This window comes from Hippopotamus amphibius, chromosome 12 (genome assembly GCF_030028045.1).
Source record: "Hippopotamus amphibius kiboko isolate mHipAmp2 chromosome 12, mHipAmp2.hap2, whole genome shotgun sequence".
NCBI lineage: Eukaryota > Metazoa > Chordata > Mammalia > Artiodactyla > Hippopotamidae > Hippopotamus > Hippopotamus amphibius.
Window position 1 is genome coordinate 92,499,175 of NC_080197.1, and position 19,154 is coordinate 92,518,328.

General features: G+C 37.9%; 1 protein-coding gene across 14 annotated transcripts in view; it reads right to left on the reverse strand.

The window, feature by feature from the left end:
• The window catches only part of TMEM117 (transmembrane protein 117), a 528,774-nt gene that overhangs the window by 219,282 nt on the left and 290,338 nt on the right, over window positions 1-19,154 (reverse strand). For 13 of the 14 annotated variants that reach the window (XM_057701206.1, XM_057701208.1, XM_057701209.1 and 10 more), the window contains one exon: window positions 13,073-13,172. The exons of the other annotated variant lie outside the window; for it this stretch is intronic. In XM_057701206.1, the coding sequence (XP_057557189.1) occupies window positions 13,073-13,172 (100 nt within the window). The remainder of the gene's footprint in view (window positions 1-13,072; window positions 13,173-19,154) is intronic. 14 annotated transcript variants of the gene reach the window in all.

The window sequence follows — 19,154 nt, forward strand, 5'->3', positions numbered from 1 at the left end:
CCTATTTTTATTGTATTTTTTGCCCTGCTATTGTTCTGCTCTTCTCCTACAGTTTTTTTTGTTTTTGTTTTTGTTTTTGTAATCCTGCTCCACACAGCTTGTGGGATCTTGATTCACAAGCCCAGGGTCAGGCGTGAGCTCCTGAGGTGGGAGCTCTGAGTCCAAAACATTGGACTAACAGGGAAACCAGTTCCCAGGGAATATTCATCAGAGTGAGGTCTCCCAGAGGTTCTCACCTCAACACCAAGACCCAGCTATACTCAATAGTCTACAAACTCCAGTGCTTGAAACTTCAGGTCAAACACCCAGTGGGACAGGAACACAATCCTGCCCATCCAAAGTGGGGGGGAAATGAGATGACAAAAAAATATGTCACAGATGAAGGAACAAGGTAAAAATACACAAGACCAAATAAATGAAGAGGAAATAGGAAAATTGCCTGAAAAAGAATTCAGAGTAATGATAGTAAGACGATTCAAAATCTCGATAACAAAATAGAGAAAATACAAGAAACAGTTAATAAGGACTCAGAAGAACTAAAGAGCAAACAAACAGTAATGGATAACAAAATAACCGAAATGAAAAATACCCTAAATGGTATAAACAGTAGAATAACTGAGGCAGAAGAATGAATAAGTGAGTTGCAAGCTAGAATGGGGGAAATAACTGCCACAGAGCAGGAAAAAGAAGAAAGAATAAAAAGAATGGAAGACAGTCTCAGAGACCTTGGGGACAACATTAAGCACACCAACATTCGAATCATAGACATCCCAGAAGAAGAAGAAAAAAAAAAGGGTCTGAGAAAATATTTCAAGAGGTTATAGTGAAAAACTTCCCCAACATGGGAGAGGAAATAATTAATCAAGTCCAAGAAGCACAGAGTCCCATACAGAATAAACCCAAGGAGAAATACACTGAGACACATCAAACTAACATAATCAAACTAACGACAATAAAACACAAAGAAAAAATATTAAAAGCAGCAAGAGAAAAGCAACAAAGAACATATAAGGGAAAACCCATAAGGATAACAGCTGATCTTTCTGCAGAAAGCCTGCAGGCCAGAAGGGAATGGCAGGATATACTGAAAGTCCTGAAAGAGAAAAACCTACAGCCAAGAATACTCTACCCAACAAGAATCTCATTCAGATTTGATGGAGAAATCAAAATCTTTACAGACAAGCAAACATTAAGAGAATTCAGCACCACCAAACCAGCCTTGCTTAATACCAAAAAGGCAAATAACCCAATTCACAAATGGGCAGAAGACCTAAATAGACATTTCTCCAAAGAAGACATACAGATGGCCAACACACACATGAAAAGATGCTCAACATCACTACTCATCAGAGAAATGCAAGTCAAAGCTACAATGAGGTATCACCTCACACCAATCAGAATGCCCATCATCACAAAATCTGGAAACAACAAATGTTGGAGAGGGTGTGGAGAAAAGGGAAGTCTCCTGCACTGTTGGTGGGAATGTAAATTGGTACAGCCACTATGGAAAACAATTTGGAGGTTCCTTCAAAAACTACAAATAGAACTACCATATGATCCAGTAATCCCATTACTGGCATATACCCAAAGAAAACCATAATCCCAAAAGAAACGTGTACCATAATGTTTATTGCAGCACTATTTACAATAGCCAGGACATGGAAGCAACCTAAATGCCCATCAACAAATGAATGGATACAGAAGATGTGGCATATATATACAATGGAATATTAATCAGCTATAAAAAGGGATGAGATGGAGCTATATGTAATGAGGTGGATAGAACTACACTCTGTCATACAGAGTGAAGTAAGTCAGAAAGAGAAAGACAAATATTGTATGCTAACTCACATATATGGAATCTAAAAATGGTACTGATGAACTCAGTGACAAGAACAAGGATGCAGATACAGAGAATGGACTGGAGAACTCGAGGTTTGGGAGGGGGCAGGGGGCGACGGGGAAGCTGAGACGAAGTGAGAGAGTAGCACAGACATATATATACTACCAACTGTAAAATAGATAGTCAGTGGGAAGTTGTTGTATAACAAAGGAAGTCCAACTCGAGGATGGAAGATGTCTTAGAGGACTGGGGCGGGGAGGATGGGGGGGGCTCGAGGGGGGGGAGCCAAGGAAGGGAGGGAATACGGGGATATGTGTATAAAAACAGATGATTGAACTTGGTGTACCCCCAAAAAAATAATAAATTAAAAAAATTAAAAAAAAACAATTGCTGAAGGAAATTTTCTAAGTAGGAAACATGAGAGAAGGAAAAGAGCTACAAAAACAAACCCAAAACCATTAAGAAAATGGTAATAGGGATATACATGTCAATAATCACCTTAAATGTAAATGGATTAAATGCTCCAACCAAAAGACACAGACTGGTTGAATGGATACAAAAACAAGACCCTTACACATGCTGTCTACAAGAAACCCACTTCAGACCAAGGGACACATATAGACTGCAAGTAAGGGGGTGGAAAAAGATATTCCATGCAAATGGAAGTCAAAGGAAAGCTGGAGTAGCAATACTCATATCAGACACATTTGACTTTAAAGTAAGGACTATTACAAGAGACAAGGAAGGACACTACATAATGATCAAGGGATCCATCTAAGAAGAACATATCACAATGGTAAATATCTATGCACCCAACACAGAAACACCTCAATACATAAGGCAAATGCTATAACAGCCATAAAAGGGGAAATCAACAGTAACACAATAATAGTAGGAGACCTGAACACCCCACTTACATCAATGGACAGATCATCCAAACAGAAAATAAATAAGGACACGCAAGCTTTAAATGACACATTAGATCATCTCGACTTAATTCATATTTATAGGACATTCCATCCAAAAACGACAGACTACACTTTCTTCTCAAGTGCACATGGAACATTCTCCAGGATAGATCACATCTTGGGTCACAAATCAAGCACTGATAAATTCAAAAAAACTGAAACCATATCAAGCATTTTCTCTGACCACAGTGCCATGAGACTAGATATCAATTACAGGAAAAAAACTGCAAAAAATACAAACACATGGAGGCTAAACAATTCACTCTTAAAGAACCAAGAAATCACTAAAGAAATCAAAGAGGAAATCAAAAAATATCTAGAAACAAATGACAATGAAAACACAACAACCCAAAACCTATGGGACACAGCAAAAGCAGTTCTAAGAGGGAAGTTTATAGCAATACAGTCCTACCTCAAGAAACAAGAAAAATCTCAAATAAACAACCTAACCTTACACCTAAAACTATTAGAGAAAGAAGAACAAAAAACACCCCAAAGTGAGCAGAAGGAAAGAAATCATAAAGATCAGAGCAGAAATAAATGAAAAAGAAAGGAAGGAAACCATAGCAAAGATCAATGAAACTAAAAGCTGGTTCTTTGAGAAGATTAACAAAATTGATAAACCATTAGCCAGACTCAGCAGGAAAAAAGGGGAGAAGATGCAAATCAACAGAATTAGAAATGAAAAAGGAGAAGTCACAACGGACACCACAGAAATACAAAACATCATGAGAGACTACTACAAGCAACTATACGCCAATAAATTGGATAACCTGGAAGAAATGGATACATTCTTAGAAAAATACAATCTTCCAAGACTGAACCAGGAAGAAATAGAAACCATGAACAGACCAATCACAAGTACGGTAATTCAGACTGTGATTAAAAATCTCCCAGCACACAAAAGCCCAAGTCCAGATGGCTTCACAGGCAAATTCTATCAAACATTTAGAGAAGAGCCAACACCTATCCTTCTCAAACTCTTCCAAAATATAGCAGAAGGAGGAACACTCCCAAACTCATTCTACAAGGCCACCATCACCCTGATACCAAAACCAGGCAAAGATGTCACAAAAAAAGAACATCACAGGCCAATATCACTGATGAATATAGATGCAAAAATCCTCAACAAAATACTAGTTAACAGAATCCAACAGTACATTAAAAGGATCATACACCATGATCAAGTGGTGTTTATCTCTGGGATGCAAGGATTCTTCAATATATGCAAATCAATCAATGTGACACATCATATTAACAAAATGAAAGATAAAAATCATATGATCATCTCAATAGATGCATAAAAAGCTTTTGACAAAATTCAACATCCATTTATGATAAAAGCTCTCCAGAAAACGGGCATAGAAGGAAATTACCTCAACATAATAAAAGCCATATATGACAAACCAACAGCCAACATTGTTCTAAATGGTGAAAAACTGAAAGAATTCCCTCTAAGAACAGGAACAAGACAAGGATGCCCACTCTCGCCATTATTATTCAACATAGTTTGGGAAGTTTTAGCCACAGCAATCAGAGAAGAAAAACAAATAAAAGGAATGCAAATTGGAAAAGAAGAAGTAAAATTGTCACTCTTTGCAGATGACATGGTATTATATATAGAAAACCCTAAAGACTCTACCAGAAAACTGCTAGCACTAATTGATGAGTTTAGTAAAGTAGCAGGATATAAAATTAATGCACAGAAATATCCTGCATTGCTATATACTAACAACGAAAGAGCAGAAAGAGAAATTAAGGAAACTCTCCCATTTACCATTGCAACAAAAAGAATAAAATACCTAGGAATAAACCTGCCTGAGGAGGCAAAATACCTGTATTTAGAAAAGTATAAGACACTGATGAAAGAAATCAAAGACGATACAAACAGATGGAGGGACATACCATGTTCTTGGATTGGAAGAATCAACATTGTAAAAATGACTGTACTACCCAAAGCAACTTACAGATTCAACACAATCTCTATCAAATTACCAATGGCATTTTTCACAGAATTAGAGCAAGAAATCCTATAATGTATGGAAATTCAAAAGACCCTGAAGAGCCAAAGCAATCCTGAGAAGGAAAGATGGAGTTGGTGGAATCAGGCTTCCTGACTTCAAACTATACTACAAAGCCACAGTGATCAAGACAGTATGGTACTGGCACAAAAACAGAAAGGTAGATCAGTGGAACAGAATAGAGAACTCAGAGGTAAACCCATGCACATATGGGCACCTTATCTTTGACAAAGGAGGCAAGAATATACAATGGAAAAAAGACAGCCTCTTCAATAAGTGGTGCTGGGAAAATTGGACAGCTACATGTCAAAGAATGAAATTAGAACACTTCCTAACACCATACACAAAAACAAACTCCAAATGGATTAAAGACCTCAATGTAAGGCCAGACACTATAAAACTCCTGGAGGAAAACATAGGCAGAACACTCTATGACATACATCAAAGCAAGATCTTTTTTGACCCACCTCCTAGAATAATGGAAATAAAATCATGAATAAACAAATGGGACCTAATGAAACTTAAAAGCTTTTGCACAGTGAAAGAAACAATAAAGAAGACAAGAAGACAACCCTTAGAATGGGAGAAAATACTTGCCAATGAAGCAATGGACAAAAGGATTAATCTCCAAAATATACACGCATCTCATGCAGCTTAATATCAAAAAAGCAAATGACTCAATCCACAAATGGGAGGAAGACCTGAATAGACATTTCTCCAAAGAAGACATACAGATGGCCAATAAACATGAAAAGATGCTCTACATCACTAATCATCAGAGAAATGCAAGTCAAAGCTACAATGAGGTATCACCTCACACCAGTCAGAATGGCCATCATCAAAACATCTAGAAAAAAAAAATGTTGGAGAAGGTGTGGAGAAAAGGGAACTCTCCTGCACTGTTGGTGGGAATGTAAGCTGGTACAGCCACTATGGAAAACAGTTTGGAGGTTCCTTAAAAAACTAAAAATAGAACTACCATATGACCCAGTAATCCCACCACTGGGCATATACCCAGAGTAAACCATAATCCAAAAAGAAACATGTACCATAATGTTCATTGCAGCACTATTTACAGTAGCCAGGACATGGAAGCAATCTAAATGCCCATCAACAGATGAATGGATAAAGAAGATGTGGCAGATATATACAATGGAATATTACTCCGCTATAAAAAGGAAGAAAATTGAACTATATGTAATGAGGTGGATAGACCTAGAGTCTGTCATACAGAGCATAGTAAGCCAGAAAGAGAAAAACAAATACCGTATGCTAACTCATATATATGGAATCTGAGGAAATGGTACTGATGAACCCAGTGACAGGTCAACAGTGGAGATGCAGATGTAGAGAATGGACTTGAAGACATGGGGCTGGGGTGGTGGGTGGGGGGGCGAAGGGGAATCTGGGATGAAGTGAGAGAGTAGCATAGACATAGATACACTACCAACTGTAAAATAGATAGGTAGTGGGAAGTTGCTGTATAACAAAGGGAGATCAAGTCGATGATGGGTGATGCTTTAGGGCCAGGACAGGGAGGGTGGGAAGGAGTCACGGGAGGGAGGGGATTTGCGGGTATATGTATAAATATAGCTGATTCACTTTGTTGTACCTGAAAAACTGGTACAAGAGTGTAAAGCAAGTATATTCCAATAAAGAGCTTAAAAAAAATTTTTTTAAATTAAAAAAAAGAACATATATATGTACAACTGAATCATTTTGCTGTACACCTGAAACTAACACAACACTGTAAATCAAATATATTTCAATAAAAATTTAAAAAACAATCTGTTACTTCCATTCAACACGTTTCCCAGCACGTGTCCCCCTGGGTATGGAAACAGGCTCAGCAGGAGCAAATGCAGAGCCTTACTGGGGGGAGGTGGGAAAGAAGTTGTATCGAGGTGTCCTGAACAGTACAGCTCTCGTCCCTCCACCTTTTCAATACTCTAGAATGCCCATTTTACAACACTAAGTCACAAAACCGAATGAGAAAAGAAGAAACAGAACTTACTGCTTATGTGCTTTTATGATATATCTATTTATTCTTTCAATAAATATTTCTCAAGCACCTTTTTAATGCCTGGTACTGTGTTGGGTGCTAGGAATACAATTTTGAACACAACTGACATTGTAACTCCACTCAAGAAGTCTACAGTCTAGTAAGGGAGAAAGCGTTTTCAGCTTTGCATATTAAATAAACACAATCTTTTGAAACAAAGATATTAGCAACATAAATATGAATCAAAAAATCTCTCTGAAGAAATGGAAAATATATGAAAACGAGAAGGCAAAATCTGTTGCTCAAATATTTACAGGGATAATGTAGTATTTACACATAAAATAGGCATGATTAAAATAGAAGGGTAGAATATTTTTTTAAAACACATTTTTTTTTCTAAAATCATATTCTTACTTGAGCTTCAAAAGAGAGAAACAATTAAGCAAATTTTAAAAGTTTACTTATTGTTCTAATAAAACTACAAAGGCTATGCTTTATCAATCCAAATGCATTTCCACATGAAGATGTTGACTGAGATCATCTGGTTCCAACATATCTCCAAGTTTCAAGAAGGAAAAAAAAAGTCTGTGAAAATCACGCATAATTTTAAAAACAAATGATTACTATGTAACTGAGCAGGACCCTATGAGGCCTTTCCAGAACAGAACTCCCACCATGTCCTCCGGCCTGCCTCTTGTTTGTAGAAAAACTTTAGTCTCCTAAGCTTCCCTGAGTTCCAAAGAGTACATTTAATCAGAGAAGTGAGAAAATGCAGAAAGAAAGGAAAATAGTCAAACAAGATAAAATAATCAGTTTAGCCATTAAACAAAGTCAAGGACCTTTAGCTCCTCCTCAAGGGCTAAGATAATATTCTGAGCCATGTCCTTTGAGCTTCTTTGCAGATACTGAAACCCCGAGCAGGTGGAGGAAGTTAACTCTTTCCACCCACAAGCATGTGAACCAGAAGGTTCATGGTGTTGACTCCCGATTACCTCACCACCAGCCAATCAGAAGAAAGTCCATAAGCTTGTCACATACCCCACAACACCTCTCCCTTACCCTGTCTCTAAAAATCTTTCCCTGAAAACCTTTGGGGAGTTCGAGCCTTTTAAACACTAGCTACCTGGACTCCTTTCTTGGCGCACTGCAATAAACGCTGCACTTTCCTTCACCACAACCCAGCGTCAGCATATTCGCTTTACTATGCAGGGGCAAGCAGACCCAAGTTTGGTTTGGTAGCAACTATAATAACCTGAAATAAAGGCAAAGGCTGTTAACAAAAAACAATTGTATTATGAGTGTGTGACACGACTCCGCGGTGGAAGCTTTGCCAGTGGCAGCACACACACAAAGGCCCACAGACAATTCCAGGAACGTTAGGTCAAGACCAACCAAGTTCCCACGACTGTTGGGAGTTGTACACACAGTGTGTGGCTTTATGATGTGAGGTGCTTTATGACGACTTCAGTGTTTACCATCAGGACTATCTGCACTGTATTTGTATCCTCCTTCACCTCCCCACAACCATGAACTTCAAACCTGCAGTCTGATGCCCCTGTCACTATGATGAGCCATGGACCACTCACTGCTGTAAGAGAAAGCCACCAGAGCAGGAGGAATCAGGAGCTGGGAAAAGGGGATGATGACTGGGTATACATACACAGGAAGTGATTTTTCCCTCTGGTATTAAGTGAGGGGCAGAAGCAAGGGCCATCGTGATGTCCTCAAAATCCCCTGCCACCGTAGACCTCGGTAGAGGCCGTGACTTCTGTCTTCCAAAAGGGGAGGTGGTCAAGCTGGAGCCATCTGCTGTGGGACCGGCCGACCCTCCTCGGCTCCTTGTTTAACGGCACAGAGTGTGGACAGACGTGGGGATACACAGCAATGGTGTTGCATGAGACACCCAGCATTTCTGCTTTGCGCACGTCCTCACGGTAGAGCTCATATCTGCAACTATTAACATGAAGGGCCAGCTCAAAGCTGAGTTAAATCATTGGTCATTTTATATATTTCTTTTACACTAGTTTTTTAAAAGTCTATTTGACAACAAAATTAGTAACTTTAACCCTGACATATACTTATAGCCTTCTGCCCAAGGCACACCACAGAGCCTGGAAACATCAGGACTGCCAGGGAATTGAACCTAGCAGAGCTTGATGCTCAGTAGTGTGAGGGCCAAAGATTTTTGTCAGATTGGTTGATACTGCCCTTGCCTGTGGATCACATCAGTCCCGATGTGCCTTTTAAAACCAAGCAAGAGTTTTGAACTATTTCCACCATAGAAAAAGCCTCTATTTCTGAAATACATTGAAAGGCACACTTTTATTGGAAATGTAAATAGTCACTTGCTTTTCCACAACAGTCACCTTCATCACTGATATTCATTTCATGATGAGAATTCTATAGACAAATGAAGGTCAAAGCTTCCTTAGACTCCTCTCATGAGGAAAACTATTATTTTTTTAAAATGTTATCAATGCACACATATGTAGACATATAAATATTTATATGGAAACTTACCACCTAGTCAATGAATAGAAAATGGGAATAGAAATGATGTGCTCTGGGAATCCTGCCTGTGTGACTGTACTCTCAAATCAGGAGAGAAATGTTTCTTTTGCCATTTCTCTCCCTGTCGCTAATGGGGAAAGAGTTTTTCAATGACATAAACAGAAAGGGATTTTGATTCTCCCCCAGTTTACAGAAAGGAAAAGATGAGAGGCCCAGAAGGTTTGCTGGGTTAAACCTATAACATAGTTTTCTTGACTCTCAATCCAGTCCTACTTCTGTGGTATTGGACATATTGATTGGAGTAGTAATCTATAGTACAGGAAAGGGTAAAAAGTTAACAGGTAAGCTAGTAGAAATAGAAGGCATTAACGTAGTAAATTTAGGAGAAAACTCTGAAGATCAGCCAGATGATGGGGAAAGAGAAAGACTACAGACTGAACTGTAGAATTATTGGTATTCCCCTAAACCACAAGAGTCGGGCAGAAGAGTGCATGGTAGAAATCCAACCAGGAAGGGTTAAAGGTCTTTGGTCAAAGTCGTACCATGCGTTTGCCTCTCAATGTTGTCTGGGCATTGGACCCCACCTAATGGTTCAAAAGAAAAATAGCCAAATTAAAGAAATAATAATATAACCAGTAAATAGGGGCTGAGCTGTGGCCTAGGATACACTATTTTGTGGGAAAGGCTATGGAGAAGTTGGTTGGAACTGCGTCACAAATAAATAATGATGTCATCATGGAAAAGAAAATGATTTATGTATCAAATGGCTGACTTGAGCCTGCAAACTCCGGAGCGGCTCTTAGGTTCTGCTGGTCTGTTGCTTCTCCCCTGCCTTTGATCAGGGTCAGCGTCAGGCAGAAGTGGGGAGGCAGTGTACCATGCTGTTTTAGTCTGCTCTAGCAGGGGCAACAGGAAGGAAACTTCAGATGCTCTGGACCCCAGGCTTGGGATAAGGGGGGATTCTCACGTTCCTGGAGCTTCACAGAAGGGACAGGAAGTCTGGGAAGCCTAAGGTTTGGATCAAAGACCTGCCTTTGCCATTACTTCAAGGGATTGGGCCTCGTCCAGAGGATGGGGGTCCAAAAACATGAGCGATAAGAATAAAGCACTTACATCTCCCTTACACGTCAGCATTTTAAGTCCTGCCCCAGGACCGCACATTTAGTCTTCACCAAAAACCCTGTAGCACCAGTAGCAACTATTAATCCCTTTTAAGAAATGTGCAAACCAAGGCTCAAAGGATTGTATATTACTTGCGGAAGGTCAAACCATAGGTGGCAAGGTCAGAGAATCCAAATTTCTGAACTCGTGTCCCAATTCTCTTTTCCATTTTATTAAGCAGAGTCACCATAAAATGGAGACAAAATCATAATCCACAATTAATGCAGAAATTTCTAAAAGGCATCACCTCAAATTTTAAGGAAATTACAAGTTTAAAGTTCATATATTTCCTTTTAAATAGTTTTTCTCAATGGAAATAGATGAGGCAGCCTGGTCTTAACATCTGGCTTATTCTCATTGCAATGTCTAAAAATTACAAACAAATAACATTTTCAAATTTCGATTTTAAAGTTAATAAAATGGAATGCATCTGGTAATTTGTTCTGGTAACATTCTAAAACTGAACAGAGGTGGGAGGAAGTTCAAAAACAGGCTAGACAAACTCTTTTATGGTCACTTGATACTCGTGCAGGATGACAGTAGTAGCAATTAAGATATATCTGCTTTTCAACCTAAATGCCCATCAACAAATGAATGGATACAGAAGATGTGGCATATATATACAATGGAATATTACTCAGCTCTAAAAAGGGATGAGATGGAGCTATATGTAATGAGGTGGATAGAACTACAATCTGTCATACAGAGTGAAGTAAGTCAGAAAGAGAAGGACAAATACTGTATGCTAACTCACATATACGGAATCTAAAAATGGTACTGATGAACTCAGTGACAAGAAGAAGGATGCAGATACAGAGAATGGACTGGAGAACTCGAGGTATGGGAGGGGGCGGGGGCTGAAGGGGAAACTAAGACGAAGCGAGAGAGTAGCACAGACATATATATACTACCAACTGTAAAATAGTCGGTGGGAAGTTGTTGTATAACAAAGGGAGTCCAGCTCAAGGATGGAAGATGCCTTGGAGGACTGAGGCAGGGAGAGTGGGGGGGACTCGAGGCGGGGGGGTCGGGGAAGGGAGGGAGTACGGGGATGTGTGTATGGAAACAGATAATTGAACCTGGTGTACCCCCCCAAAAAAAAAATTAAAAAAAAAAAAAAGATATATCTGCTTCCTGTTCCCCGAAAACACCTGTTCTAGGTAAGAAGCAAAGCTATCAACAGAAGTGGCAGTAACTGCTGCGACAGTCCTCCTGCAGTATCAGGAACACATCTGTAGTTGCGTGTCCCTGCCGAGTCGTGTTTGGTCTGGGCATCATCTTTCTTTTGAGAAGTCCTCTCATTTTCAAGTGAATGAATTTGAATAAAGCTAATTAGGATTAACTACACTTATGAAAGGTGTCAGTGAAGGACAAAGTGTGCCTTTTTTATGAGAGGTATGCTTTTTGCACTGAGAGTCTCCTAGAAACGTACAGGACCTAAATAAGACCCTTAAGCTACATACTGTCTTTAATTAACTCAATGGTTACAAACAGAATTATTCTCCCAGCAGACGAGCTCAGCGAGAAACAGGGTTTGTCTGATTGCTGCAGAGGTATAACAGCAAAGACTGATAACGCTCGGAAGAGATTAAAAGACAACTCTCAGAACTCCTTAGTTATCATTAAGTTAGTAGGTTCAGTGAGGAAAACAAATGTAGAAAACTATTTTTAAAGTCCTTAAAGAATGTGTCATATGGTCTTCTGAGACAGGCCGAACAGCATTTCTTACCTGACAAGTGTACACGTCAAAAACAAACAAACAATCTTCACAAAATTGTTCAGAACTTCACAGGAAAGAATTTTCCATTAATTTTGTGAATGTGTATATGTTCGTATGTCGTATATGCATGCATATGTGTATTTTTTGTACATACACATATATACACATCTACACATATTTCATATGTAAATATATCCTGGTGGACAGTCATCATTAGTGTTATAATTGTATTGATGTTTTTTCCTGAGGGAAACAGATATTGCATATAATCTCTGGATTTGTCTATACTCATGAATTTGTCCCCTTTGAAAGAGAGGTAACTATTTTGCTCTAAACCATGAAAAGTAGTGTGTATCCAGTCAAATCCAATTCACACTAGTTGGGAAAATAAAACTATACGTATAATCCTTGGGAGGACAGAGGAAGATGTAACAAAACAAAGAGTGTGTGGCTGTGTGAGCAAGGCGCTGGACATCAGGATGCCGGGCTGACACTTAGGAACCAACAGTTAGAGCTCAGCACTTCCTGTGACTTGCTGCTTGAAAAACCACGGATAACTAGACTTGGATTATATCCAACAAGCCTGTTACTGAAATGACTGTGTGTTCAAATTTTGTGAAATAAATGAGAATTCTCACGTTTGAGGGCTCTGCGCAAATGTAATAAAGCTAAGCATAAAAACAAGATCCTTTTTTTTTTTTACTTTGGAATATGACTTGAAATATAATATGAAGTAAAATAATTCATGAGGTTACTGGTTTAAAAAAAAGAAAAGTAGTGTGTATCCAACATTATGAACATGTCTTCCATCTGACGTTTGAAATGGGTGAAGTTAAAATTTCTTACCATCCAAGCTGTGACAAAGTCCCCCATCCAGGTCCCTACTGCAGCTAATTTCATGAAACTTTCATTTCGGATGCCCATATAGTCTGTAATGATATATGCTCTGTGGAAACAAACACACAAGACATTGTCCGGACTCAGAGAGCCATACAGTCAAAGCTTTCTGGTTCAGCAACATACAAAGGGACTTTTTTCCCCTTTCCATAGCTTTCTTGCTTTTGTCTTATCATCTATGCTTACAAATCTGAAAGGCTAGGAGGAGCTCTGAGGGTGTCTGGGTCAGTTCCATTTAGATTTGAAGGCTGACTGTGGCTACACCAATTACCACGCGCCTTTCGTTTTTGAGCTGTAGGACTGACAACAGCTCTTGGAAAATCAAACAGAAATACTCAGAAAAGGCATCATTTCACGCTCACTCAACTATGAGGAGCACTGAAACAATTCCTGAATTAGAGTAACTTGACAGGAGGAGAAGAGCTCACTTTCCTTCAGTTCTGTCAAGTCAGAACTGTTGAAAAGGTGCTGGGAATAGGCTTTAGGTATAATATCATATCTGAATAATGTTCAGAATAATATAAAGCTTTAAGAAGAATTTCCACACAGTGAAACTATGTAAAATTTGACTCATATATACAGGGTTTAAATTATTACTTAAATAGCAATAACCAGAAGATTTCGTTTCGTCACTCTTTTTGCATAACTAATTCTTGTTTGCTTTCTATATAAGACCAATTCACATTCCTCACAGCTCAAAGAGAGATTCAAAGGTACACCCGATCATTAAATACAAGTAAAAAGACCATACTTATTGTTTATTATGCAGTTTCATTTTCTTGTTTGATAGTTAAGAAAATCCTAAGTATCATTTTTCCCATATTGTAATTTCTCTGAGAAAACTGGGACTCAAAGAGATCACTTAACCTGCCCAACCAGTATCACATAACTAATGAATGGTAGTTAGGAACCAAATTTCTCTCTATATATTTTTTAACTAAGTTTTTCCACTCAGATTTCTTTTACTTTACTTTTTTAATTTATTGGGGTATAGTTGTTAGGTTTCTTTTACTTCAAATTTTGTTCCTTTTCTTAAACACGGTAATACCTGTACAACTTAGAGTACCAGTTAAACATGATTCTTCTTAGATTAACTTTTTTTTTAACTTTTTATTTTACATTGGAGTATTAACTTTAAAACAATATGCAGTAGAGAATGATATGTTTGTTAGTAACCTATTGAAACTATGAAGAAGCACATTTTTGAAGTCACTAAGAGTTAAACCATCTCCAATTCAGTTATTTTTTTCTAGAATTATTTAAGAGAGTTTTTAATCCATAAAATAAACAGATACTTAAAAAGCTTTTTTTTAAAACAACGAAAACAAACATGAATTCTTAAAACAACTCTTTCTACGTGCTTCATTCAACCACTTTGAATGGGCTATGTGAATATCTTAAGGTCTCATTTCAAAATTCTGGGTCTCTAATTGCCTGCGCTTCCATATAGCCAAAAACAACTTCAGCTACCATAAATTGCATGCTAGCAATGTGCTAGAGATTGTTATTAGCACTTTAAAAACCAAGTCTCCAACAACTTTCTTATCAGAACAATGAAATGCACTGTTATTCCTATTTCACAGGTATGGAATTAAGGCTTTAGAGAGTTTCTGCAACTTTCTCAAGGCCGAGCATCCAGTAAATGGACAAGATCTGAATCTAAATGTGATTGACTCCCAAATCAGGCACTTAACCATTGTGCTATACCTCTTCCTACACGTGCTAGTAGAGACATAAAAAACACAAAGAATATCTCTGTTCTCCAGTATTTTAGTAAGACAATGACAATCAAGAATTACTTCCTGTGAAGATAACTTATAATAAGAAGTCAAAAGTGGCATCCGGAGGCTACAACTCCCCAGAGCTACCATCAGGTCTTGGACTCCCACTTAAACTGAACTCATCCATCTAAGCAGTTCTTGGCAGTGAACTCAGTATACTATAGAGTATTAGCTCTGTTAATTGTCCAGCTTTCTCAACGACACCTATTTTGAAGATTTTGTTCAATGATACAACTCTACCTGTCCTCTCTGCCAATTAATTTTATAATACATTGGGCTGGGGTAGAAATTTCCGGCTATATTCTTTCTCATTGTATAGATGTATGTAAGAGAAGGCATCATTCTTCTACTGAAATTTAAGAAGCCATGATTCTTGTGAGAAAAGAGAAGCCCAGAAGAGAGCATGATACACAGTTGGTTTTCCTTTCAAGACATTTACCAAATTATGAACTTATGCACTGGGGATGCTGAGAGATTAAGCAGAAAGTCTCTGTAAAGTATAGCAGAGGTTTGGCAACTTCACCATGCTGAGGAAACATTATAGTTCAGAACCTGCCAGAGAGAATGGCCCAAAATACACAGGGGTATGGCAGGCTGGAGAAAACCAGAGATGGATGGGTCCTTGATGGATGGACTGTAAATCAGGCCTTACCCAGTCCATTCAACAACTGAATTAAAGTGATAAGCTACTATTCTTTCCACCTAATAGAGGAAAGAGTGAACTTTTTCAGGAATAATAAAGTGTCATAGATCCTCTATACATTTTTATGTATAAAATCCATCATTCACTCAAAAATTACCAGGATGTTAAGAAACAGGATGCCATCACTGAAAACCAAGAGAGAAAACAATAGCTAAAACTAGATAGTAAGCTCCAGGAGGACTGGGAGATATTTTATCTATTTTTTTCACTGTTTAATTCCCCAGAACCTAGAGCACTGCCTGAAAACAGTAAATAAGCAATAAACATCTGCTTAATGTATGAATTAACAAAGTGACTCAATGAAAAGTGACCCATATTTATTGACATATTAGATATGTAAGCCTAGAAACAGCAATAAAATAAGACTGTATCATGAAGAAATTTTCCACAGAGAAAGCCATTAAACATGTTTTTAAATGGTTTTGTGTGTTCACTTCTCCAACTCCATTTGTATCTCCTTGACTGCAGAATAACTATCCTGTATTCATCTAGAAAGATATGTCGGCACAAAATAGGGGAATGGATGCCATGATAATGCAGAGGAGATAGCACAGAGAATTTATGGATTAATTAATATATTTAAAAGTGAAGAGTGATACATAAAATTTAGTAGTTACTCTAGACTTTTCTCCAAAGAAGACATACAGATGACCAACAGGCACATGAAAAGATGCTCAACATTGCTAATTATTAGAGAAATGCAAATCAAAACTACCATGAGATATCACCTCACAACATTCAGAAGGGCCATCATCAAAAAGTCTACAAACAATAAATGCTGGAGTGGGTGTGGAGAAAAGGGAACCCTCCTACAGTGTTGGTGGGAATGTAAATTGGTACAGCCATTATGGAGAACAGTATGGAGGTCCCTTAAAAAACTATAAGTAGAGCTACCGCATAATGCAGCAATCCCACTCCTGGGCATTTATCTGGAGGAAAACATGGTTCGAAAGGATACATGCACCCCAGTGTTCACTGCAGTGCTGTTTACAATAGCCAAGACATGGAAGCAACCTGAATGTCCTAAATGGATAAAGAAGAAGTGGTACATATATACAATAGAATACTATTTAACCACTAAAAAGAATGAAATAATGCCATTTGCAGCAACATAGATGGACCTGGAGATTATCATGCTAAGTCAGACAGAGAAAGACAAATATCACAGGACATCACTTATATGCAGAATCGAAAAAAAAATTTGATACAAATGAACTTATTTACAAAACAGAAGCAGACTCACAGACATAGAAAACAAACTTATGATTACCAAAGGGGAAAGGCGGCAGGGGGAGGGATAAATTGGGAGTTTGGGATTGACATGTACACACTGCTATATTTAAAATAGATAACTAACAAGGGCCTACTGTATAGCACAGGGAACTCTGCTCAATAATCTGTAATAACTTAAATGGGAAAAGAATTTGAAAAGGAAGAGATATGTGTATAACTGAATCACTTTCCTGTACACCTGAAACTAACACGATATTATAAATCAACGACAGTCCAATATAAAATAAAATAAAAATTTTAAACGATATATTGTACCCAAAAAATTTAGTAGTTATTCTTAATTTTGCTCTTTTGGACAAATGTAAAGAAGAATTTCCAGTATAGAGACCTGCCATAAAACTTTCAACCACTAGTTCGCTGATTTGCATATCCATTAACATTTAACAATACTTCATGCTTGGGTTGTAAAGGACAGAGTGTGCATATATTTATATCAGCAATTCTGGCCAGTTTGAATATCACATTGGACTCTGAAAAAGTGAAGTTGTGGAGTTTATACACACAGCAGTTTTGGATAGTGATTCAGAATTAAGAAAAATAGATAGCTAGTGGGAAGTAACTGCATAACACAGGGAGGTCAACTCGATAAATTGGTGATGACTTGGAGGGGTGGGATAGGGAGGGTGGGAAGGCGGCTCAAGAGGGAGAGGATATGGGGATATATGTATAAATACAGCTGATTCACTTCGTTGTACAGCAGAAACTGGCACAACAGTGTAAAGCTATTATAGTCCAATAAAGATCAAAAGAAAGTAAATTAATTAATTAATTAATTTTATTTGCTAGGAGGAACTGTTAAAGTTTTAGTTCTGTTCAGTTTTAGCCAATTATTTCAACTATTCACACATCTTTTGTTTGTTTTGCTTTGTGCTTTAGCTGGTTATCTATGCTTAGATCTAAAAAGCTTGCAGTCTTACCAGCCTTCCGGGTAAATATTTATTGTTAATAATTTCTTTTAAGATTCTAAACAAATTTCTTTTCAGCCTACAACTCCAGTTTGGTTTTGTTTGTTTGTTTTTTGTTTTCCCTTGAGATTTCAAGGTTAATTGTCAAATCCATAACACATGTGTGGAAACGTCAACAGGCTCTTGGAAAGGTTCATAATTATAGCAACCTGAAAACATGAGTTATAAAGCCTAGCATACCTAGTGAAACCTATGTGCTAAATGGCCATAAACTAAACAGATTCTAACGTGGGCTAAAGAGTCCATAAAATGATAATATAATGAATTGGCCTTACGGGTGAGAGTCTTGAACACAAGCAACAAAGGCTCCAGTTTACTTCAGTCTATTACTTATATGTAAGTGGATGCAGTCAATGCCAGGTGATTTAGGAACTGAATCTCTGAAAGTTTAACAAGAGGCAGTAACCATAGATCACCAAACCAGTATGGATTCATGCTTCACTGAAGATCCATCTGTGGCCAGCTGGATTCATAATGCCACAGCTGTCTCTCTCAGCCATGTCTGGGCAACATAAACAAGATTGGGGGCTTCATACACAAGTAAATCATGGATAAGGAGTTGACTTACATGAGTACAGACCTGCATTAATCACAATGAAACTCAACCAAAAACTCTAAATGTTCTTAAGGCTTGAGGTGAAAATCTGTCACTATAAAATGCCAGAAATTAAACCTAGATCTTTTGCATTAACCTTTCTCAATCTTTTTGTTTGTAATGAAATGATTAATAGCCTTTAATCCAGTCACCTTTTCAATGATTATCCAAATAACCACATTTTAGTATTCTGCTCAAATATCTAGTTCTTGACTATTGAAAGGCTTTGACAGAGCTCAATATATGTGTCTGGACCTTCCAGGCAACACGTAGGGGTATGAAGTTCCAGAGAAATATCCATTGGAAGGAGGCTAGAGTGATTAAAATTGCACCTGGACCCAAAAATGCTTACAGATAAAATAGGAACTCAAGTTTCCCAACTTTAGTCATTCATTCCAGCTAATTTCTATAAAGAAGACATATATAAGACTGTAGATGGAGTTTTCACTGGACAAATCCACCCTGATTAACACATGCACATACATGAACTCTTCCTTTCATTCCTCCCTTGTCTTGCTTAAGCCCATTCAATGAAATTCATTTGTAGTTGATACGGAAACCTTAGTATAACATCAACTCCTCCCTCTCACTTACCTTCAACATTTGGTTAACCACTAAGTTTACTTCTGAAAGCCCCTCAAATCTATGCTGTTTTTCACCACTACCAATGTCTTAACTCTGTTCATAACCATCT